This window comes from Elephas maximus, chromosome 16 (genome assembly GCF_024166365.1).
Source record: "Elephas maximus indicus isolate mEleMax1 chromosome 16, mEleMax1 primary haplotype, whole genome shotgun sequence".
In the NCBI taxonomy this organism is placed as follows: Eukaryota; Metazoa; Chordata; class Mammalia; order Proboscidea; family Elephantidae; genus Elephas; species Elephas maximus.
The window spans coordinates 15983749-16004583 of record NC_064834.1 but is presented as its reverse complement, the minus strand read 5'-3'; the positions used below and the strand labels follow the sequence as shown (position 1 = coordinate 16004583).

The 20835-nt window shown below is 50.5% G+C and overlaps 1 protein-coding gene across 5 annotated transcripts in view; it reads left to right on the top strand.

The window, feature by feature from the left end:
- CDH23 (cadherin related 23) overlaps positions 1-20835 on the top strand; it is a 528116-nt gene that overhangs the window by 259237 nt on the left and 248044 nt on the right. For all 5 annotated transcript variants that reach the window (XM_049855780.1, XM_049855785.1, XM_049855781.1 and 2 more), the window contains exons 10-11: positions 8972-9084; positions 10798-10986. In XM_049855780.1, the coding sequence (XP_049711737.1) occupies positions 8972-9084; positions 10798-10986 (302 nt within the window). The remainder of the gene's footprint in view (positions 1-8971; positions 9085-10797; positions 10987-20835) is intronic.

Genomic DNA, 20835 nt, shown 5'->3' with positions numbered 1-20835 from the left:
ATTGCTCATTAAAGTAAGTTAATTAACAAATCAGCCTGCACCTAGCACCAATTTAGAACACAGAGACACATTGTAGGTTATTTGTTAAAGGAATTTGTATTGGCTTAAAAAAAAAAATTGTAGTTCAAATAAGTCAAGAGGGAAAGTTGAAATGACTCTCTACAGCAAATAGTTCTCTGCATCTTGCCCTGGAGCGGACATTCGGCAGCGTCTGGAGATATTTTTGGTTATCACAGCTCAGGGGCTGGCATCTAGAGGGTAGAAGCCAGGGAAGCTGCTGAATGTCCTGCAGTGCCCAGGACACCCCCCACAACAGAGAGTTATCTGGCCCGAAATGTCAGTAGGGCCAAGGACGAAAAGCCCAGCTTCGGTATCGCCACTCAGAGGCGATCCTCGTCAGCATTTTGTGAACATTTAATTCCTTTCTCTATGTATATATACATTTAAACAACAACAAAAAAGAGTATCTTACTGAATTATATTATTTTGTGGCTCCTTTTTATAAATGTTTTGAGCATCTATCTTTTCAAGTCACAAATTTCTCTTCTGCTACATTATTTTTCATAGCTGACCAAATTCCGTATCATAACTTATTTTACTAATCCCCTATTGTTGGGCATTTTGGTCATCCTTGGTTTTCCTTATTAGACAGCACTGTGATGGACATCTTAGTAGCTGTTTGTGAGCACGTCCATGATTACTCCCTTTGGAGAAATTTTCCCAGTTGCAGAGTCAAGGATTTTCAGGAAGTGGAGAGATTTAGATGCCTGCCGTTGCTCCTGGTGATACCCATGAAAGTGCCTGGAGGACCAGGTCTGCCTTTCTGAAGATGCCCTGGTTTTACGGGGAGCCGTGCGTGGTGTACTGCTGTGGGTGGGTGGGTGGGCGGTAACTTGACCCTTAGCAATCCTAACATCATAATAGGTTTTACTAGCCTTGGCTACTCAGGTTTATGTCTCATAAATTGGAACCATTTATTAGTAAATTAATCAGAGTCCAGTTTGAGGCCTTATTAGGAGAGGTAATCATTTGTTGGTTTAAGTGAGCTTGATGAAAACTGTCATTCTGTGAAAACGCTGGCAAGACAAGCAGACTGCAATTCGCACCTACTCAGGGCTGCAAAGGTTGTCTTTCCCCGACTGGACAGTAATAACAGCAATTAACTGAGGCTGCTCAGCTCAAACCCACACATCAACGTGGTTGTACCAGGTGGGTATGAGAGACCCAACTGCAGCTGCTAATTGGCTGATCCTTCTTCATTGGCCTTGGCGCAGTTGTGGTCTCTATGACGTGTGACATTGTGAGTCACCCAGCACCATTCTGCCCGATGGCCCTTTACACCAGCCTCACAGTGGCCCCCAGACGTCCCTGCATGAGTCTCTCCATTCATTCAAAACAACATTTATTGGCACCTACTGTGTCTCAACTGGGCCCTGGGGCCGCTGGTCCCCACCCTCCTGGGCTTACACCGCAGGGGAGGAAGACAGACAATAAGTAAACATCTAAACAGATTGAAAAGAGCCCAAGAGCAGGGGTGCTTTGGAGGAAATAGTACAGGATAATGGACTAGAGAGTGACGGGGGGGGGAGGTCGGTGTGGGGTGGGGGGGGGGAATCCTGAGGGAGGGGTCGTCTGTGAAGGTGATATTCGAGCTGAGACCTGAATGCAGATGAGGCATCCCAGGTGGCTTTCTTCAGGGGAAGCTTTGGGGGAGGCTGCTGACTTTAAATCCCCCCTCCCCAGGGTCTCCATGGGTAGCAAGCTCTCGGCGGGCGGCTTCCCCTCCCCTGGATGAAAGCCCAGGTAACCCACACCCCTGGTTGCCATATGTTGATCACGGAGCTGTTGAATGCAGCCCTGCCCAGGTGCTGCTCAGGATACAAGTCCCTTTAGTCAGCAGGCAGCTGAGTGACAATTTTTAATTCATAAGATACCTTGCCCAGAGCCCGTATTTGGACTCCCACTTTTCATTATACAGTGATACACGTCTGTCCCGTTCAGAATTACATGGCCCACTAGACAGTGATGGGCCTGCAGGCCAGCCTGCCCCAGTCGCCTAGGCGGCTTTGGCTGCTCACAGCTGTTTAATGCGGCTACCTCTGGTAGATATGTAGGACATGAACCCTTTAGCTTAGTGAGAACCGAGTTTAACTCCTTGCTTTGCCCCCACTACTGGATGACCTAGCATCAGTTATTTTTAACCTCTCTGTGCCTCAGTTTCCTCATCTGTAAAATGGGGGCAGTGAGACTTATGGGTGTTTAAAAAAAAAAAAAGGAATCCCTGGGTGTTGCAAATGGTTAATATCCTCAGATGTTAACCAAAAGGTTGGCAGTTTGAGTCTACCCAGAGGCACCTTGGAAGAAAGGACTGGCAATCTATTCCAAAAGCCCTGTGGAACACAGTTCTACTCCGCAACTCATGGAGTTGCTATGAGTTGGAATTGACTAGATAACAGCTGTTTTTTTTTCCTCCGTGGGGGTTTTGTGAAAGTCAAAAGATATGCGTACAAGACACTTTGCATAGTGTCAGGCACAGGTAAGAATTCGAGATGTGTTGGCTATTCTGTGGCAAGTTCCCTCACAACTCCTGCTGAATGAGATGTATCCCCAGTTGGGACTAACTTGTTCTGATTTTCCTTCTATTCAGAAAACAGACATAACAGAGAAGGGAGCCAAAATGTGCACCTATTACACGCTTTGCTTCATGATAGGCACTTTACATACACGGTCACACCTAAGCCTCACACAACCCACAGAGGTGAGAGCTGTCTTCTGTGCTGGCTCAGAGGATTTAGTGGTTTGCACAAGATCCCACAGCTGGTAAGTGACAGAGCTGTGGGTCACAACCAGGCTTTTGTGACATCCAGTAGGATTACACGCAGTAAGCGGTCTTCATTTGGGTGTTAATGTGATAGACCTTAGGTACAGGCTGCAACTAAAAGAGAGGCCACGGGTATGAAGGGGTGCAGGGCTCAGTTCTGCACACCTCCCTGGGTACCGACCCTGACCCTGGGCCTGGGGAGTGCCTGCTGACTACACCAGAGGATCTCAAGGATCACAGTCTCAGAAGTCATCTTATCCAGCCTCTGTGCCCATTCAGGACTAGCATTTGAGTGGATGGATGCTTAGGCCCAGAAGTTCGACTAGATTACAAGCTCCTCCTAAGCCAAGCTTTCTTCTTCTTTTCTTTCCCCCATGACCCCAGCACAGGGCTAGGCCCAAGGTGCCCTTTGCCTTCAAGTCAGCTCCAGCTCATGGCTACTCCATGTCTATCAAAGTAGAACTACTCCATAGGGTTTTCAATGGCTGTGATCTTTCTGAAGTAGATTGCCAGGCCTTTCTTCTGAGGTACTTCTGGGTGGATTCAAACCATCTACCTTTCAGTTAGTAGCTGAGTTCTTAACTGTTTACACCACCCAGGGACTCCGCCCACACCCCAGTGTGAGTTAATTGACCTTTTTTAATCACTGCTGAGGGAGGAAGCCAAACCCCAGGCCATCCTAGATAATGAGCATATTCTGGGGACTGCAGGACACAGCGAGCAGGAAAACCCAGCTCTTATCTTCAAGGCACCCTCAGTCTCTGGATAGGAGAGTTCGGGAAGCCGCAGCCTAGGGCAGCCACCATGCGATCTCCTAGAGGCCAGCCCGGTGCTCAAGGGCTCGGGGGAGCCAGAAATGGCACAGCCTCTGGTTGAGAGATAAGGATGGGCTTCCTGAAGCAGGTGACAGTGAGGTGGGTTGTGAGAATGGGCAGGATTCAGGCCGAGATGGGAGGCCTTGGTTTCCTTTACCTCTGAGGGAGGGGAGAGCAACGGCAGACGCAGGGGCTGTCAGCCCAGCAGAGCAGACAAAGCAATTGAAAGTCACCAGCCTGTGTTCCCCACGCACCACCAGCCACTCACGAAACTGCTCTTCACCCAAACCGGGCCCCACCATAGGTCAAGATGCTGCCGGCAGGATAACAAGGGGACAAGATGTGGGACTGATGAGATTTGGCAGAGGGCAGAAGGAGGGGAGACCAGCTGGCCTCAGAAGGCATGGTGGCGGGAGCCTCCCACGGCCCCCCGCCAAGTCTAGCCATCACTCCAACCTGTACCCCCACATCCAATGTCCCCCTACCTTTCCCACTTGTGCCTTTCTGCTTTTACACCTTTGGCAACTTATAAAACAGCATAAGCCCTTGCTTGACTCTGCTGCGCCCTCTAGCTGCCACTCTGCCTCTTTTTTTAAAACCAAACTTCTCTGGGTCCCCACTTCCAGTAATCCATGCTCTCCTCAGTGTCTTTAAGTCTGACCTTTAGGGGTGCCTCAAGGTCCAATCAGTGGCCTTTGCTGGATCTTCCTACCCAGGTGACTAGCCTATCTGCGCTATTCACCCTCTTAACCATCTCTTTCTCAGACCTACTCCTCTCATGCCTCTGGGCCCCCAGCACCACGCTGGCTTCCCACCTACTCTCTGTCTCCTTCATGTCTTGTGAATTTTCCTGCTTGTCCTTCATGCAACCAGAGGTCTTCCATAAAGACCGGCGTTGCCTTAGGCTGCTTGTCCCTGGTGCCCTGTGTATGTCACCGGTGCCTATATGTCTGCAGCCCTGCCTCCTCAGTCTTGTCCCCACTGTGGGCCCCACCTTTTCAGGTACCTGGAAGGCATTGCCACATGCACACCCTGCTGCTGCGTAAAACTCTATCATAAACGGATTATCTAGAGCCTTCCAAAATATATATATATATATATTTTTTTTTTTTAGTCTAAGGCTCTCTCTTGCAGAAAAAGCAACTCTGTACATTGACACTTCATTCTGTGAAGGATATGGTCTTGTATTTGTCCCTTAGTGCAGGGCTGGGTGCACAGTGGGTACCAATGTGCATGGGGCAAAGACCTGTGACTCTTGAGTCCAAGCTAGCACTTTCCAGCCCTGTGACTTTGAACAAGTTATTTAACATCTCTGAGCCTGCCTCCTCACACATAAAATGGGTTATCTTCTTATAACATTATTGTGAAGATCAGATAATGTAACCATGCAAATAGCTTAGCTTGATGCCTGGCACCCAGTAAGTGCTCAATAAATAGTAGCTGCTACATCACTGGGTGGTGCAATCGTTTAACGCGTTTTGCTGTTAACTGAAAGGTTGGAGGTTCAAATTCTCCCTAAGGCCCCTCGGAAGAAAGGCCTGGTGATCCACTTCTGAAAAATCAACAATTGAAACCCCCCTGCTAGACTGTACATGTATAGAATGTTTTGTTACCTATATACTTATCACAATTAAAAAAAAAAGAAAAAAAACACGGAGCACAGTTCTATTCTGACACACATGGGGTAGCCATGAGTTGGAATTAACTCAAGGGCAAGTGAAAAATGTATTAATAGATAGGACAGTGAAGGCTGAGACTCCCCTTCGCAGCCTTTCATGACTTTTCAGGCTCGATTTGCATCCTCTAGGCCTCCCTCTTGCAAACCTGAGGAGATTTTATTGATGCCTTAAGCTCTCACAGGAGGTGGCTGCCCCAGGAGAACCAGCAGGGCCAGTAAATGACCTCCTTCTTCTCTTTTATCAATACTTTGGCTCATCAGTTCCCAGCATCCTTAGGGCACTAAAGGTACACCCCCATTCCACCCAAGAACCCCTCCCCTGCCAGGTATACCCTCTCCCCGACACACATACCCACCTCAGCACCTGTTAACCCAGGTGATGCAGCTGCCCTTCTGCTTAGCAGTGGGGGCTGAACAGGTGAAAGGCATCCTGGTGAGCCCCCCCACCCAAGTCCCCAACCCCCGTGGGACTTGAATAAAGATTGTCTAGGAGACCAGAGGGCTGACTTTGTGGTATCAGTTTCCAGGATAGCAGAGAAGTGCACAGCCTCCTGGGGAAGGGAGGATGATAGGATAGGGGGATAAAGGCATGAGTCAAGGCAGGGTCCCAAGGCTGGAACCCAGTCTCAGGGTGAGTGACAGAGGAGCAGAGGCCAGAACTCTGGGTATGAGGCTTGGGCCTGAGGGTTGTGTTTGCCATCCCGACCTCAGGCAGCCATCTTGTAACCTCAGGCCCTCAGTGGTGAGGCTTTCCTAGCAAAAATGTGGGGTTGGCTCAGTGCCCCACTGGGCACACAGCTCTAGGCACAGGGCCCTGGTGGTGGTAATGGGTGGGCACCACAGCAGTGTATCATTTTGGTGAAGTACAGGCAGCCAACATTTGTTGAGGGCTTCCTATGTGCCAGGCACTGTGTTAACTCATTTTAATCCTCATGTTAACCCTCTGTAATCCACTTTACAGACCAGGAAACTGAGACCCAGATATGTTAAGTATCTTGACCAAAGTCACACAGCTAGTAAGTAGCAGAGCTACGATGCGAACTTATGCAGTCTCTCTCCAGCGGGTGTAATCTTACCACCTCTGTATTCCAGGTTGCTTCTCTTCAGGGACCTTAGCTCAGTAAGTAATTACACGTTCAATACTGTGATTATAGCCTTGATGTCCATCTTTGCTGTAAGACTAAAGGCGTGAACCTTGCCTGCTTTTTTCTACTGATTGCCTAACACCTGGTATACAGTAGGTGCTCAGTATGAACTTCAATGAATGAGTGAGTGAACTAGTCAATCAATCAACTCATCTTTGAATGAGACATGCCCTTGGCCTCTCCTCCTTGGGGTGTGGACCCACCAGAGCCTGGCATCCCAGGGAGTGCTGGTGTTACCATGGTGACAGTAGTAGCATCAGAGTTGGTACCTTTCTCAGGTGGCCTTGTCAGCTCCCTGGGTAGAACCCTTTCTGGCTGTTGGTCCTGTGAATTAGTCATTCCTTCTCAGCAGGAGGCTGGAAGGTGAATTCTACATAGATAGATGTGTGAACTGAAGTGTGTGTGTGGCGTGTTGTATGTGAGTGTGTGTGAGTGTGTGCATGAGTGTGTGTGTGGTGTGTGTGTATGTGAGCATGTGTGCCTGGTGTGTGTATGTGTGGTGTATGAGTGTGTGTGGTATGTGTATATGTGTGTTGTGTTGTGTGTGTGGTGTGTGTGTAAGCGTATTCATGAGTGTGTGTGTGGTGTGAGTATGTGTATGTAAGTGTGGTATATGTGCGACTGTGTGTGTATGTATGTGTGGTGTGTGAGTGTATGTGCGAGTGTGTGTGTGTTGGGGGAGGATCCCTGAGGGTGACCGTGTGCCCACTGGGGGTGTTTGCCTGCTGGTATATTGGAGCAGGGACCTAGATCAGGAGAGGAGGGGTGTTGTACCTGGTGGGGCCAGACTTTGGGCTGGGGATTGGCAGTGTGACCATGAATGGGGTGTAGGTTTTGAGGGGTGAGACACTGTTGAGGGTGCCATGGCTGATAACCCTCTTTTTCAAATGAAAAATTAACGCACATCACTTGACAGCGGGCTTCTGAGTTGTGAATGATTTACAGGAAAAACCTTACAAAGATAAAAATTGAATCCTATCTAGTTAAACGTTAGAGAGGTTCCTTTATTGGAAAGAATAAATATGTATGAAAACCTGGAATGGTGGGACACTGGGCGTGCGTGGGCCTGGGGAGGTGGGACCCAGGCCAGAGTATGTGGTGGGGAAGGTGTGGGAAGTAGAGGCTCCATGGTCTTTCCTCAGGCAGGGTAGCCCTTCAGCTCAGCCTTTCGGGGGCTCAGAAACCTGAAAGGGCCCTGCCGATGTTGGGGGCTCATCTCTGGGCTTCCTGGCTCTCAGGTTCAACCTCTGGCCCTTGGGGTGGGTCAGCGCTGGGAGAGGCAGGGACACCCTGCTGCTTGGCTGCCATCTCTGGGCAGCCATTTCCTACTCCCCCCTTAGCTTTCAGAAGCTTTTCTCCCTGGCCCCCATGTCTGGGCTGGGATGGGCTCCCCATGTTCCCCACCCCCCATGAGTCATCCCATCTGATCACCCTGTAATGTGAGCACCTGGTTGGGAGCTGCATCCGCCACTATAATGTGTCCCTGGCACATAGTATGAAAAAACCAAACCCAACCCAATGCGGTTAAGTCGATTCCAACTCATAGCAACTCTATAGGACAGAGTAGAACCGCCCAATAGAGTTTCTAAGGAGCTGGTGGTGGATTCATCTGCCGACCTTTTGGTCAGCAGCAGCAGCTGGACAAATGTTTGTGGAGTGAATGAATTAATGAGGGAAGGGGTGAAACCCCCAGCCTCCTGTTTCCCCAGTAGCAGAGCTTCTGGCTAAAGACCCTCCCTTACAGCCTCCTTGCAGGCCTCTCCTCCCAGTGCACAGCCACAGCCATACATAACCCAGCAGGCAGAGTACCCAGGTCTCCCCTGGCCTCTGCACCCCTGCCAGCACCCTATGTGGCCAAAAGATGAAGCCTTAGGCAGGGCAGGGCTGGTTGGCCCTGTGTCACAGCCCTCAAAGCCCATTGTGAGTGACCTGAGACTGCTCCACAGTCCTCAGCAGCCTGTCCCCTGTTCTAGCAACCCCCTCACATGCTGGGAGGACAGGGTGGGGCCCCACTAACCCGGGTGGGCATGGGCTGCCTTGCTGACCAACACAGACAGGTGACCCAGCAGAGGGTTGGCTGAGAACAGCCTCGACCCAAAGCCTAAAGGAAGAGGAAATTGTCTCCCCTTTGCTTTTTTCCTGGTTAATCTGAGAGAGATTATGAGCCCCTACTGTGTGCAGACTCATAGGGACCCTATAGGACAGAGTAGAACTGCCCCATAGAGTTTCTAAGGAGCACCTGGTAGATTCGAACTGCCAATATGAGTCGGAATTGACTCGGTAGCAATGGGTTTGGTTTTGGTTTTACTGTGTGCAGATCCCATTAGAGCTGGGGAAGGGGAGGAGCTGTCTACTGCTAGCCTGTGCTCCTGAGTTCTCCGTTGCTGCTTCCGCTGCTCCTTGAACCAGCATTCACTCTAAGTTATTAATGAGTCCTTAATGCTCAGAGGAGCCCTGGCCCAGCCACATGCCCTGGGCTCCAGCCACACCCAGGAATGCCTCTTTCTTGCAGGGAACACCAACAGCATCTTTGCCCTGGACTACATCAGCGGAGCGTTGACCTTGAATGGACTACTAGATCGGGAGAACCCTCTGTACAGCCATGGCTTCATCCTGACCGTGAAGGTGAGGCCTGGGCGGTGAGCATCTCATCCAAGCAGACAGGGGCCAGGGACCCAGTGCCCTCTGGCCATGATGCCAGTCCCCATCTGTGTCTGAGGCTCTAACCTCAGATGGAGGCTTCAGGAAGCACACTGTTTCTGCCATCTCCCCCTGTGCTGACTCCTGGGACTTGTGCCAGGGCCCCTGTCTGGAAGAGACCAGTATTTGTCAAGAGAGGGCTGTGTCAAGTATCCTGCTGGGCACTTTGCTTCCATATTAACCCCATGGCATGGGACTTTCATCTCCATTTCGGGGATGGGGAAGTAGAGGCAGAGGATGGTTAACATACCAGGCTTGTGAGACTGTTACAAGCTGTAAATGCACAGTATAAAGCTCCAGCACATGGTAGATACTCAGCCCATGGTCCTTTCTGTTATCCCATGATTCTAAGTTCCTTGTGCAGCCAGCTTGAATTCTTGAGTTTACCCTACTTCTGAGGTCTTGCCTCATTTCAGAGTCTCCCAGCTTCCCTAGGGCTATTACCTGGTTAGGAAGCAGCAACAGAGTGGTGAGGGGGCCGAAGCTGCTGGAAGCCCCACCCCAGAAGGTATGGTGGAGCCTCAGCCCCGACCAGCAGTCACCTGCCACTCACGCCAGTTTTAATTAAAATCAATGACTAGCTGAGCCATTCCTTGGGAAACCCATTTAGGGGTATGGATCCTGCCTGGGCCACAGGGTTCTCCCCAGCTCCAGCCATCGATTGAGAGGAGGGGGTGACTCAAGGACTGAGGAGAGGGGCCTGGGAAGGAAGCCCTTCCATTGGTGTGGGGAGGATGGAGCCACCCAGCCTGATCCTTAATTGCCTTCCTTGACCTTGAGAGGCCTGGAGCAGCAATGAATTTATTAGTCCCTACTCAGCCCCTGGCTCCCCCACCCAGCGCCAGCCTCCCCTCCTGGTCTCTGCTCCCCTTTTTGATGAGAGGGGTCAGCTCCAGTGGGGCAGAGCTGCTTGCTGGTCCCAGCACTGCCAGCAACTCACAGTGAGACCCTGAACTCAATTCTTCTATCTTGAAATAGAACGTGAGGCGAGTTCCCAAACTTGGGTGCGAATCTGAATCCTCTGGGGAGCTGCTGAAAGGTCCTATTCCTGGGCCTCTCACCCAGAGCTTCTGGTTCAGAAAGCTGGGGTACAACTGAGAATGGGTGTTTCTGAGCCCCAGAACTCTCCCTAGGGGCCTAGCCACCGGATGCCCCGATGCCTCAATCCACCTACTCCCGAGCCTGACCCAGACCCTCAGTGCCTAGCACAGTGCTCAGTGCATAGCAATTGCTCAATTAAGTCTTGAGTAACTGCTTGCACAAAATATCTTTGCCTCAGTTTCTTCATCTGTCAAATTGAATAGAGTCATCTGTTATCCCTAGTGAGTCACCAAACCTGTCTCGTCCTTCCTACCCCATGTCATCCTCTCATCGGGTTCTAGAATCCTACCGCCTGAGTTTGAAACCTACCCTAGCTGTGTGATCTTGGACAAGTTACCTCACCTCTCTGAGCTTCAGTTTCCTCATCAGTAAAATGAGGATACTAATGATAGAATCTTCCTCCTGGGGTTATGATGAGGATTTGATGGGATAAATTGCCTAAAGTGTACTGCCCAGCATTGAGAAAGCCCTCAGTAAACAATAGCTGCTATGATCATGGCTGCCCTCACCCCTGGGTTGCTCAACCTCCATCTGCAGGGCACGGAGCTGAATGATGACCGCACCCCGTCTGACGCCACAGTCACCACGACCTTCAACATCCTGGTTATTGACATCAATGACAACGCCCCTGAGTTCAACAGCTCCGAGTACAGCGTGGCCATCACAGAGCTGGCCCAGGTCGGCTTTGCCCTCCCCCTCTTCATCCAGGTGGTGGACAAGGACGAGGTGAGTCCCCAGAATGCACGGCCTGTCCAGACCCACAGCCTTTCCCAGCCTGCGCAGCCTGGGTAGGACGTTAGGTGTGTCTGGGTTCCAGACCCTGGGCTGTTAAATAGATACAAATGTTGCTGCACCCCTCCCTGCTACGCCCTGAGAATAAATAAGGCTGTGAAAATCAATGGGCTCCCAACACCCGGTGAAAAACCTCTGAGCACACACCTCCAATGTGTACCTTTATTAGAAATTATATACATGACTGTCATACTAATACAGTGTGTACATTATAAAACATACACACAAAAAATAGAAAATTTACAAGGTAGAAATAGCCATAAGTATATTTCCCACACCCTGTTGGATCCTCTCGGCCCTCCCTGGGGTGTGTGCACCCCAAGCTTAGAGGCGCCTGTGTTCATGATAACTTTGACAGAAAGCCTTATTTCTGCTTTTCATGTAATGATGACCCACCTTACCTGCGTGAGGAGCACAGGAGACTTAAGTGCTTCTGAGAGGATCCCAGGCCCCAGGAAGACTTGGAAGGGGCTCAGGACATTTGCATCTCTTTGCCCAAAGGCCTGCCCTGGCTGAGTCCAGTCTTAAAAGGAAGGGACATGGGCCATTAGTGAGTGAACATTTGAGGGGGACAGAGGGAGGAGGAGGCACCGGGACCCTCATAAGCCCTGCCCACCCTGTGGCCATCAGGTGGGGTCCAGGCCTGGACATTGGCTGCTTTGTCCTTCAGGACCATTGGCCTGCCTCCCACCCCGGCTCCTTGTGTCCCATCACCCCTGCCTGTCAGCAGCCACGATCATTAATAGGACTTCTATTTATTACCGCTGCTCCCCCAGCCCGGTCTGCTCAGGAATTCCATTAGGTTCTCCAGCCTGAGGTGCTTCTCTTCAATTACTCCTCGTGCAGGACCCCAAGCTGGCCTTGCTCCAGGCTGGGCGTCCTCCCTCACTCCCCTGCCCCTCTCTGGCTGTTCGCAAACCAGCCAGCATGCCTACATTAGCCCTTCCCCTACATTCTGTCCCCATCTCCCATCAGCTTCTCTTCACTCATCGTGGTCCCCCCAAGTACTCAGGGCCATGTGTGCACGTGCACATGTGTGTGTCTGTGTGTGCACTTACGCACATGCGCACCTCCATTTCCTAAGTTACTCCGTATACGTGTCTGAGATAACTAAAGTATGTACTGAGCACCTACTATTTACAAGGAGCCATTCTGGCCCCTTGGCAGAGTCCAGGAAGTATAACCTGTGGTCCCTGTCCCAAGAGGCCAACAGTGTGTTTGCACAAATATAACCAAACAGTTGTCTTAGAGTCTATTCTGACTCATGGCGACCCCATGTGTGTCAGAGTGGAACTGTGCTCCATAGGGTTTTCAATGGCTGATATTTTTGGAAATAGATCGTTAGGGCTTTCTTCCAAGGCTCCTCGGGGTGGTCCTGAACCTGTAACCTTTTGGTTAGCAGCCAAGCACATTAACTGTACACTACCCAGGGACTCGTGTGCAAATGATTGTGTCCATTTAAAAACATACACAAAATATAGCAAATTAAAAAGATAAACAGTAAGTCATCTTGTATCCTCCTGGAGTGCAGGCCTCTCCTTTTAGATACTACCGATACCCTTGGCTTCAGGGTAATACCACCACCCAAGAGAAGAAAACCATTGTACCCGACTGTGGCTCAAGGGTCCAGGGACCACAGGCAGTGAGGAGTCCCAGGGTTCAGAGAGAAAGGGGCAATAGAGGCTGGGAGGATCTGGGAAGGCCTTATGGGGAAAGTGGGACAAGGACTGAGCCTGGGAGCACTACTCAGGTGGTGAAAGGGAGCACAGAGAGGCTGGAAGGCTGGCTGGCCGGGCCAGCACCAAGAGACAGACACCTGCGGGTAGATCAGGGAGCAGGCAGTAGCCCGTGGAGTGACACAGGCTTCACGTGGAGGGCTGGTAGGAAGGTGGGCTGGGGCACAGCCCTGGAGAGCCTCAAATGCCAGGTGAAGGAATTTGGGCTTGATTTTGGAGGCAGCCCAAAAGGGAGGCAGCTTGTGTAGTAATTAATAGCACAAACTCTAGAATCAGGCAGGGCTTCTGTTTGAGTCCAGGCTTACTGCTTACTGTGACCTTTTTTTTCTTTTTTGTATGAACATATATTTTTTTCTTTCTTTTTGAACTTGTTTTATAGTGGTAATAGAACATTTGCCAGTTCAACCTTTTTTACATATACAGTCAGTGACACTGGTTACATCCATCGTGTCATGCACCCATCACCACTGCCTGTTTCCCAGTTATCCTAGCACCATTAACTGAAACTCAGTGTCTGCCAAGCAGTGACTCCCTGTCCCCTGCCTTACCACTCCTGGTAACCACTACCAGACTTTAGTCTCTGTGCATTTGCCTATTCGAGATATTTTGTATAAGTGGGGTCATATGATATTTGTCCTTTTGTGACTGACTTATTTCACTCAGCATCATGTCCTCAAGGTTCATCCATGTAGCATGTATCAGACTTCATTTCTCTTTATGGCAGAGTAATGTTCCATTGTATGTATATACCAAAAACTCATTGCTGTCAGCTCGATTCCAACTCCTAGTGACCCTATAGGACAGAGAAGAACTGCCCCATAGGGTTTCCAAGGCTATAATCTTTATGGAAGTAGACTTCCACATCTTTCTCCTATGGAGCAGCTAGTGGGTTCAAACCGCCAACCTTTCGGTTAGCAGCCGAGCACTTTCACTACTGTACCACCAGGACTCCTGTGTATATATCTACCATGTTTTATTTATTCATTCCTCTGTTGATGGACACTTGGGTTATTTCCACCTTTTAGCTGTTGTAGATAATGCTGCAATGAACACTGGTGTACAATCACTGTGACCTTTGGTGAGTCATTGAGCCTCACTTTACTCATCTGTTTAAAAAAAAAATCAAAAAGAAAAAGAGTATATCAGTCAGTCTACAGTGCAGTAACAAGTTAACCCCAAAGCCTCAGTGCATTGATACCACAGAAGCTTCTTTCTCAGTCAGGCTACTTGTCTGTCCAGCACGTGTTGGCAGAGAGACCCCCCCTCCCGCCGCCCCACCCCGTAGTCACGTGGAACACACAATCTGGAATTTCAGTCATCTCCACAGTAGGGAAGAGACCACTAGAGGGCTAAGCACCAGCTCTTCTGTGCTTCATCCCAGAAGGGACATTGCGACCTCTGCCCACGGCCCATTGGCCAGACTAGTTACGTGCCCCCACTTCACTGGCCTGAAGGCTGGCGGTATAGGGGAGCAGTCCGCCACGTATTTGTCTCTGCCATGGAGGATCTCAGCAGGCACGTGGAGAGGAGGAGATAAGATGATGCGTGTGTAGGGCTTAGCATGGGGCCTGCCATGCCTAGGTGTCAGCCAACATTACCATCCACAGAGCTGTAGCTCCCTGGCTTCCATGCATAGGTGTCAGCCATCATCACCATCCACAGAGCTGTAGCTCCCTGACCAAGGCTGGTCCGGGGAGCGTCTCCGCAGACACCCAGAACCTCCAGAGTCCTGCTCACTGTGACCAGTTGGGGGAGCTCAAGGTCACCCTGACCCCTTCAGTTTTGTCCGCAGCTCCCTTTGCTAGAAGCCCTGTCTGAAGTGTCTGCAGGAATGTTGAGGGGAGTCTCAGCTCAGCCTGCTTGCCTCTAGTGACTGTCCCTGCCCAGGCACTTATGCTGTGGTCAGGGAGCCCAGCACCACCAGGGACCTTTCCCTGGTCTCCATCACTGCTTTCCCAAAGGAATTGGCCAGTCTCTGACCATAGAGGACTGGCCTTCTCTCCACTTGGGTCCCACTGCTCCAGGGCCCAGCGATGTGCAGAGAGAGAAACTAACAAGGCCATGGAAGAGAGGTGGCCTAGAAGGCTAGACACCCCCACTGAGGTTATCTGGGCCGCTCTCTGATTCCTGGATAAGAGGAAGGGATAAATCACTTTCTACCTCCAGACCTGTGGTGTGTGTCTCCCACCCCCTCACCCTTCTCCAGAGCTCTGGAGGGATTCAGGACTGTCCGGGTAAATGCTCCCCGGGCCCCATCTTAGGTGTAGAGGAAGGAGCCCCCACGACTAAGGGCCAGATCCCGGTGCACATGTGGAGTGCTCAACCATGTTGCCAGCAGGAAGAAAAGAGAGGCCCCTAGCACTTGGGCACTGCCTCAGTGTCCAGGATCTGGGAAAAATCGGGGAACCTCAAAAAATAAATCAGGCAGCTATTTATTAATGAAATTTTTTGCATAGTCTTTTCTTGCAATTCCCTTTCTGGAGGGAGAATACGGCCATTGGAATTTGTGTCTGGGTTGAAGGTGACTCAGGATTTGCTGGATATGGCCGCAAAATATGTTCACTGAGCAAATTTGGAGGCGAGAAGGGAGAGTGAGGAGAGGAGAGAGTCAGACACTTTATTCTAGACTATAGAACCACATGGTTCTCCCCTGCACTTACTACCATCGTGGTCTTACGATCATTAGTGGGATGATTTCATTTATGTCTGTCTCCCTGATTAGACTGACCCATCCGCAGCGGGGACCTTGTCTGTTTCTGCTCAGCAGTGCAACCCAGGGCCTGGTACTCTGCCAGGAACTTGGGAGGCCCTCCCGAAATATGTACTAGTTGAGTTAATGCAGGGTGAAATAATAATAGCTGTACCTGGAACAGATGTGGAAACCTTGGTGGTGTAGTGGTTAAGAGCTTCAGCTGCTAACCAAAAGGTCAACAGTTCGAATCTACCAGGTGCTCCTTGGAAACTCTCTGGGGTGGGTCCACTCTGTCCTATAGGGTCGCTATGAGTTGGAATTAACTCGACGGCAATGGGTTTGGCTTGGTTTTGGGGGGACAGATGTGATCTATCAAATAGAAATGAGGTGGCTCAGGACTTTTGCAAAACGGGGTCCTCAGTGGCCCTGTGCTAAAGCCCAGTTCCTTCTGAATTGGTGTAGGAAGGAGGACCTCCTCAGAAGCCCACGATGGGGCAGTAGAGGATACTGATGGGGAATGGAAGGAGAAGGAGGAAGCTGTTCAACCTCTCAGTCAGGACTTTGCTGTAGTTGCTGCCAGGCACTCCTTGGAAACTCTATGGGGCAGGTCTACTCTGTCCTATAGGGTCACTATGAGTCGGAATCGACTCTACGGTAGTGGTTTATGCCTAATATGGATGCGAATCTGATTCACAAAGACCAGATACAGCCTGTGCTATCCCCGCAGAGGGGAGATTCTGCTTAGTCCTTTTCTGAACTCAGGCTCTGCCAGACCATTCAAGACAACAAACGGGCTTGAGATCGTTTCTATCTTCCAGGGACTCCATCTGCTTGTCAAGTCTCCTGGGTAATTTCTTCTCTTTTGCCCGGCTACGAAAAACTCCGAGAAGCCAGGGAAGGAAGGGATGGGGCTGGGCTGGAACCAACAACAGCCCATTTGTCCAGTGTAACAGTTGAGATGCAAATAGATGGTTGTGATGCAAATCACACACACACACACAAAAAAAAAACCCTCTCAAGGCAAAGGCCTGGACATCAGCCTGTGGCCTAGCTCATCTCTGAGTTTCAGATTAAAGGCTGTGGAGCCTCGTCTCCCTGTGCCCAGCTCCTGGGCGTGCCCTGGGCAGCCGCAGTAAATAACTGCCTACTCACCTGCGTGGATTCCTACCACATCCTTACCCCACCCCCTTGCTCTCAACGTATCATTTGTATCTTCTCCTGTTTGGTCAGCTTTTCCTCTCCAGCCCTTGCCTGCAGCCCTCCCCAGCTTCCCCATCAGCATGGGGTGGCTTGGTTGGGATGGCTGGAATTCGCTGTTCTATTGTCCTAAAAACCACTTTGCTTCTTCGACAAGTAGATGATCTGTGTCCTGGGTCCTCTCTCCGAGGGGTTAGGCTAATAGAGGGTGGTGCTTGAGATTGTCCCTGCCTCTAGCTGCTTTGCGAATACCAGCCAGGGTTTTTGGTTTTAAATTTGTTTTGTATTATCCACGACCCCTCCTGGTTTACCCAAAACCAAAGCCAAACCCATTGCCATTGAGTCAATTCCGACTCATAGCGACCTGATAGGACAGAGTAGAACTGCCCCATAGAGTTTCCAAGGAGCCCCTGGTGGGTTCGAACTGCCAACCTTTTGGTTAGCAGCCATAGCGTTTAACTACCGGTTGACCCAGAGAGCTCCTCGCACTCAGGAGAATGCCATCCATTTACATCGTATCTTTCTTCTCAGGAGTTAAAAGGGTTTTTTGAGCCACTTAATTTCTGTCTCACTTCTGACCCACAGCATCTCAGGTTGTTTTAGCCACTGTCCTTGAGAATAGTTTTATGAGGGAGAAGAGTTGGAGTGGGGAGAGGGGTACCATTATCCCCCCGACAGCCCTGTACTGCCATGGCTGGATGCTTCTGGGAATTGGAAAGGCCTTCAGATCTCATTCCTGCACCAGCCGCCTGGCCTTTCTGAGGGACTATGTTGAAACTTGGAGTCCCTGGGTAGTACAAATGGGTTATGTTCTCAGCTGCTAACTGACAGGTTAGAAGTCCGAGTCCACCCAGAGGTACCTCAGAAGAAAAGCCTGGTGATCTACTTCCAAAAAATCATCCACTGAAAACCCTGTGAAGCACAGTTCTACTCTGACACACATGGGGTTGCCATGAGCGGGCGTTGACTCGGCAGCAGCTGGTGGTAACTGGTACGTTGAAACCTGTGCAGCTGGGGGATTATTCATTCATTCACTTGAACATTGTTGCCCACCTAGTATGTGCCTGACGCTGTGGTAGGTCTGGAGAGATGGTGCTGAAGACGTGGTTCCTGCCCTCCATAACTTTATATTTCCTTCTAGTAGGGAGCCCACGGGAACAAACCAGCATCGTCTCAGGGGACTGTTGGCAAGACAATAAACAGAGTGAGTGATGAGGTGGGGAGAGGGGCTGTTTTAGATAGTGGTCTGAGAAGTCCTCGCAGGGAGGTGACTTTTGAGCTGAGGTGAAGTGGTGAGGAGGAGGCAGCCGGGAGAACCTGCAGAGGGACCCCGTTCCGGAAGCGGGTGCTCCCCTGCAGGGTCAGAGGTCCCGACGAGGTCCTGTTTCTGAGGAGCGCAAGAGAGGTCTGTGTGGCTGTGCAGGGGGAGGGTGAGAGAACGGGAGGAGGGGAGGCTGTAGTGGTCAGTAGGGCCAGGCCTTGTCAGCCACAGGAAGATGTTTTTTGTTACTGTGACCCCAGTGGAAAGCCAGGGAGCTGACATGGTCTGAGACACCTTTCTTAAAGATCCCCCTGATGGCTGTGCTGAAAATGGACAGTCAGGGGCAAGATTGGGAGCAGGGAAATGCAATTCAGTCTCCTGCAGAGGAAACTCCCACCCCCTTGGCCACCTGTTCAGCAAGCAGGTGCTTTCTGGTGTCTAACTTGAGGCTTTCATGCAGTTTAGCCATTTTCTTCTTAACATGTTTTACAGGAAGCCTAAGAATCTCCAACCCCCAGGGTTTTGAACACTGGCTACCGTGTTCTGCTACTAGGCCTACCCCAACTGCCCAGAGAAGGTGGGAGGGAGAGCGGAAGCCGGGTTCTCCCTTCAGGTCTGCTGCTCACTCGCTGTGTGATTTCAGGCAGGCTACACCCCCACTCTGTACCTCAGTATCCACCTCTGGAAAACCATGGGTTGGACCGGTCAGTCTTGTTGAGTCTCCGCAAATCCTGACATTCTTTTTGTCTAAGAGGACTTGGATGGAAAGGGGAGTGTGCCAGCCTCGTGCTTCCACCTCACTCCTGCCGCTGACATCGGGCCCCATCCTCCTTTCCCTTGAACTTGCTCCCCCTTCAGGCACAGGGACCTGAGCCTCTGTGGGCCTCTTCCCCACCCCACCTCTCCCAGCTGGCACGCATGCTTGTCTATCTGGTACCACCTGGAGCATTCCTTCACAGGTTAATAAGTTGGAGGCAGAGGAAGTGGTTAAAAATAAGGGCTTTGAAGTCAGGCTGACTGGGTTCAAATCCTGGCTCTACCACTTTTGAGCTGTGTGACCTTAGGGAACTTATCCAACCTCTCTGATTCAGCTTTCTTGTCTGTAAAATGGAGACAATAATAGTACCTACCTCACAGAGCAGTTAAGAGGATTAAATGAGTTAATACATGTATTTAGAACAGTGCCTGGCCTATTGTTACTATGAGAGAACTTGGGTGGTACAAACTGTTAATGCACTCGACTGCAGACTGAAAGGTTGGAGGTTCAAGTCCACCCAGAAATGCCTCAGAAGAAAGGCCTGGTGATCTAATTCCAAAAAAAACAGCCATTAAAAACCCCGTGGAGCGCAGTTCTACTCTGACACACACGGGGTTTCCATGAGTCGGAATCAACTCTATGGCACCTGGGGTTTTTTGGTATTATTATTACTCGCATCCCTGGAAGATGTGTGTATTGTTTTACCCTTTTCGGAAACGAGGAAGCTGAGATTCAGAGAAGTTAAGGGAGTTGTTCGAGGTCGCACAGCCAGTGGGTGGTGGAGTTTGGCTTTTAGCTCTCAATCCTTGGCTTCTGGAATGTGCTACAGGGCCCCCCATTTGTGGCTGCGGCTCCCACTCTCTCCTATCTCAGCAGTGGTTTCCAAATGCTGGTGATTTCCACTTCTGCGTCTCTGTAGAGGAGATGAGCTTAAGCGACAGCATAGACATGAGTGGCCATATCACGTCAGCACACTTAAATATGAGAAACAATGATGAGAGTGACCACCTTAAAAGGAAGTGAGGACCCTTCCGCCCCTGTGGGTGGACAGTCAGCCTCCTCCAGCACGAGGCAGGTCCCTTCTGGGGTCCCTGAGGACTACAGGGTTGAGAATTCCATCACAGGGTTTGGGGTCCACTGGGCGGCCATCTCAGAGATTTGGTCCTACCAAGCAGGGACCCTCCACCTCCAGCACGGCTGGTGGGGAGGTGAGGGCTGGAGATGAGGTGACAGGGAGCACCCGCACCACAGAGGTGAACAGAGACACGTCTGCCACAAGCTAATTCCACACGATAGTGTTTCAGGCAGGGGATGACACGATTCATTTGTTTGAGGGGCATAGAAAAAACAGACGGAATTGCCCACCTCCCCAGGGAGAAAACATCACCGAATAAACAGATAAAAGAAAGCAACTGACGGAGAAAATGCCATATTCAGGAACACCGGCGGGGAGGAGGTTAGGAAGGGAGATGGCAACCCTGGCGGTGATTTCTCCCCATCACCCTCCTCGGTTGCCATTCCACCTGTGTTCCAGCCCTGTCGGGAGCCACAGCTCATAGCCTTGTGTTTACATTTGTTTTCAGGCTTGTTCCTGTTGTGTCAGTCTGTCCAGCCTCTAGCTTCTCCGGCCGCCCTCCCCATGCACCTCTGCAAAGGTCGTGCTCACGGGTGTAGACCCTATGGGCCTCTCCCCAGCTTCCTTTCAGTCCAGGGGTTCTTAACTCAGAAGCCCACTGGCCCCCACCCAAGGCATTCAGGAACCTGGAGAAAGAAACAGATGCATCTTTATTTTCGCTAACCTCTAACTGAAACTTAGCATTTCCCTCGATGACGCACGTAGAAATGAACCACCGTGGTATCAGCAGTACCTGTGACTTTGACCCCAAGAGAAATCTCAGATATTTTCATATCATATCACACACGTGGCAAGGATCACAAAATACCCTTGACGCTCATCGCTACTTTGCAGTTCCAGCAGTTGGTAGACCCACTGCTAAATCTTACTATGGCATGCTTTAGGGAGGCATACACAACGGTGGCGCCATTTTAACAAATACTCTGATAACTATATTTCAGAATAATCAGTTGCCTTCGTGACCCTGTGTATTTTACTTCATGCAATTAACCACGTTATTCTGAG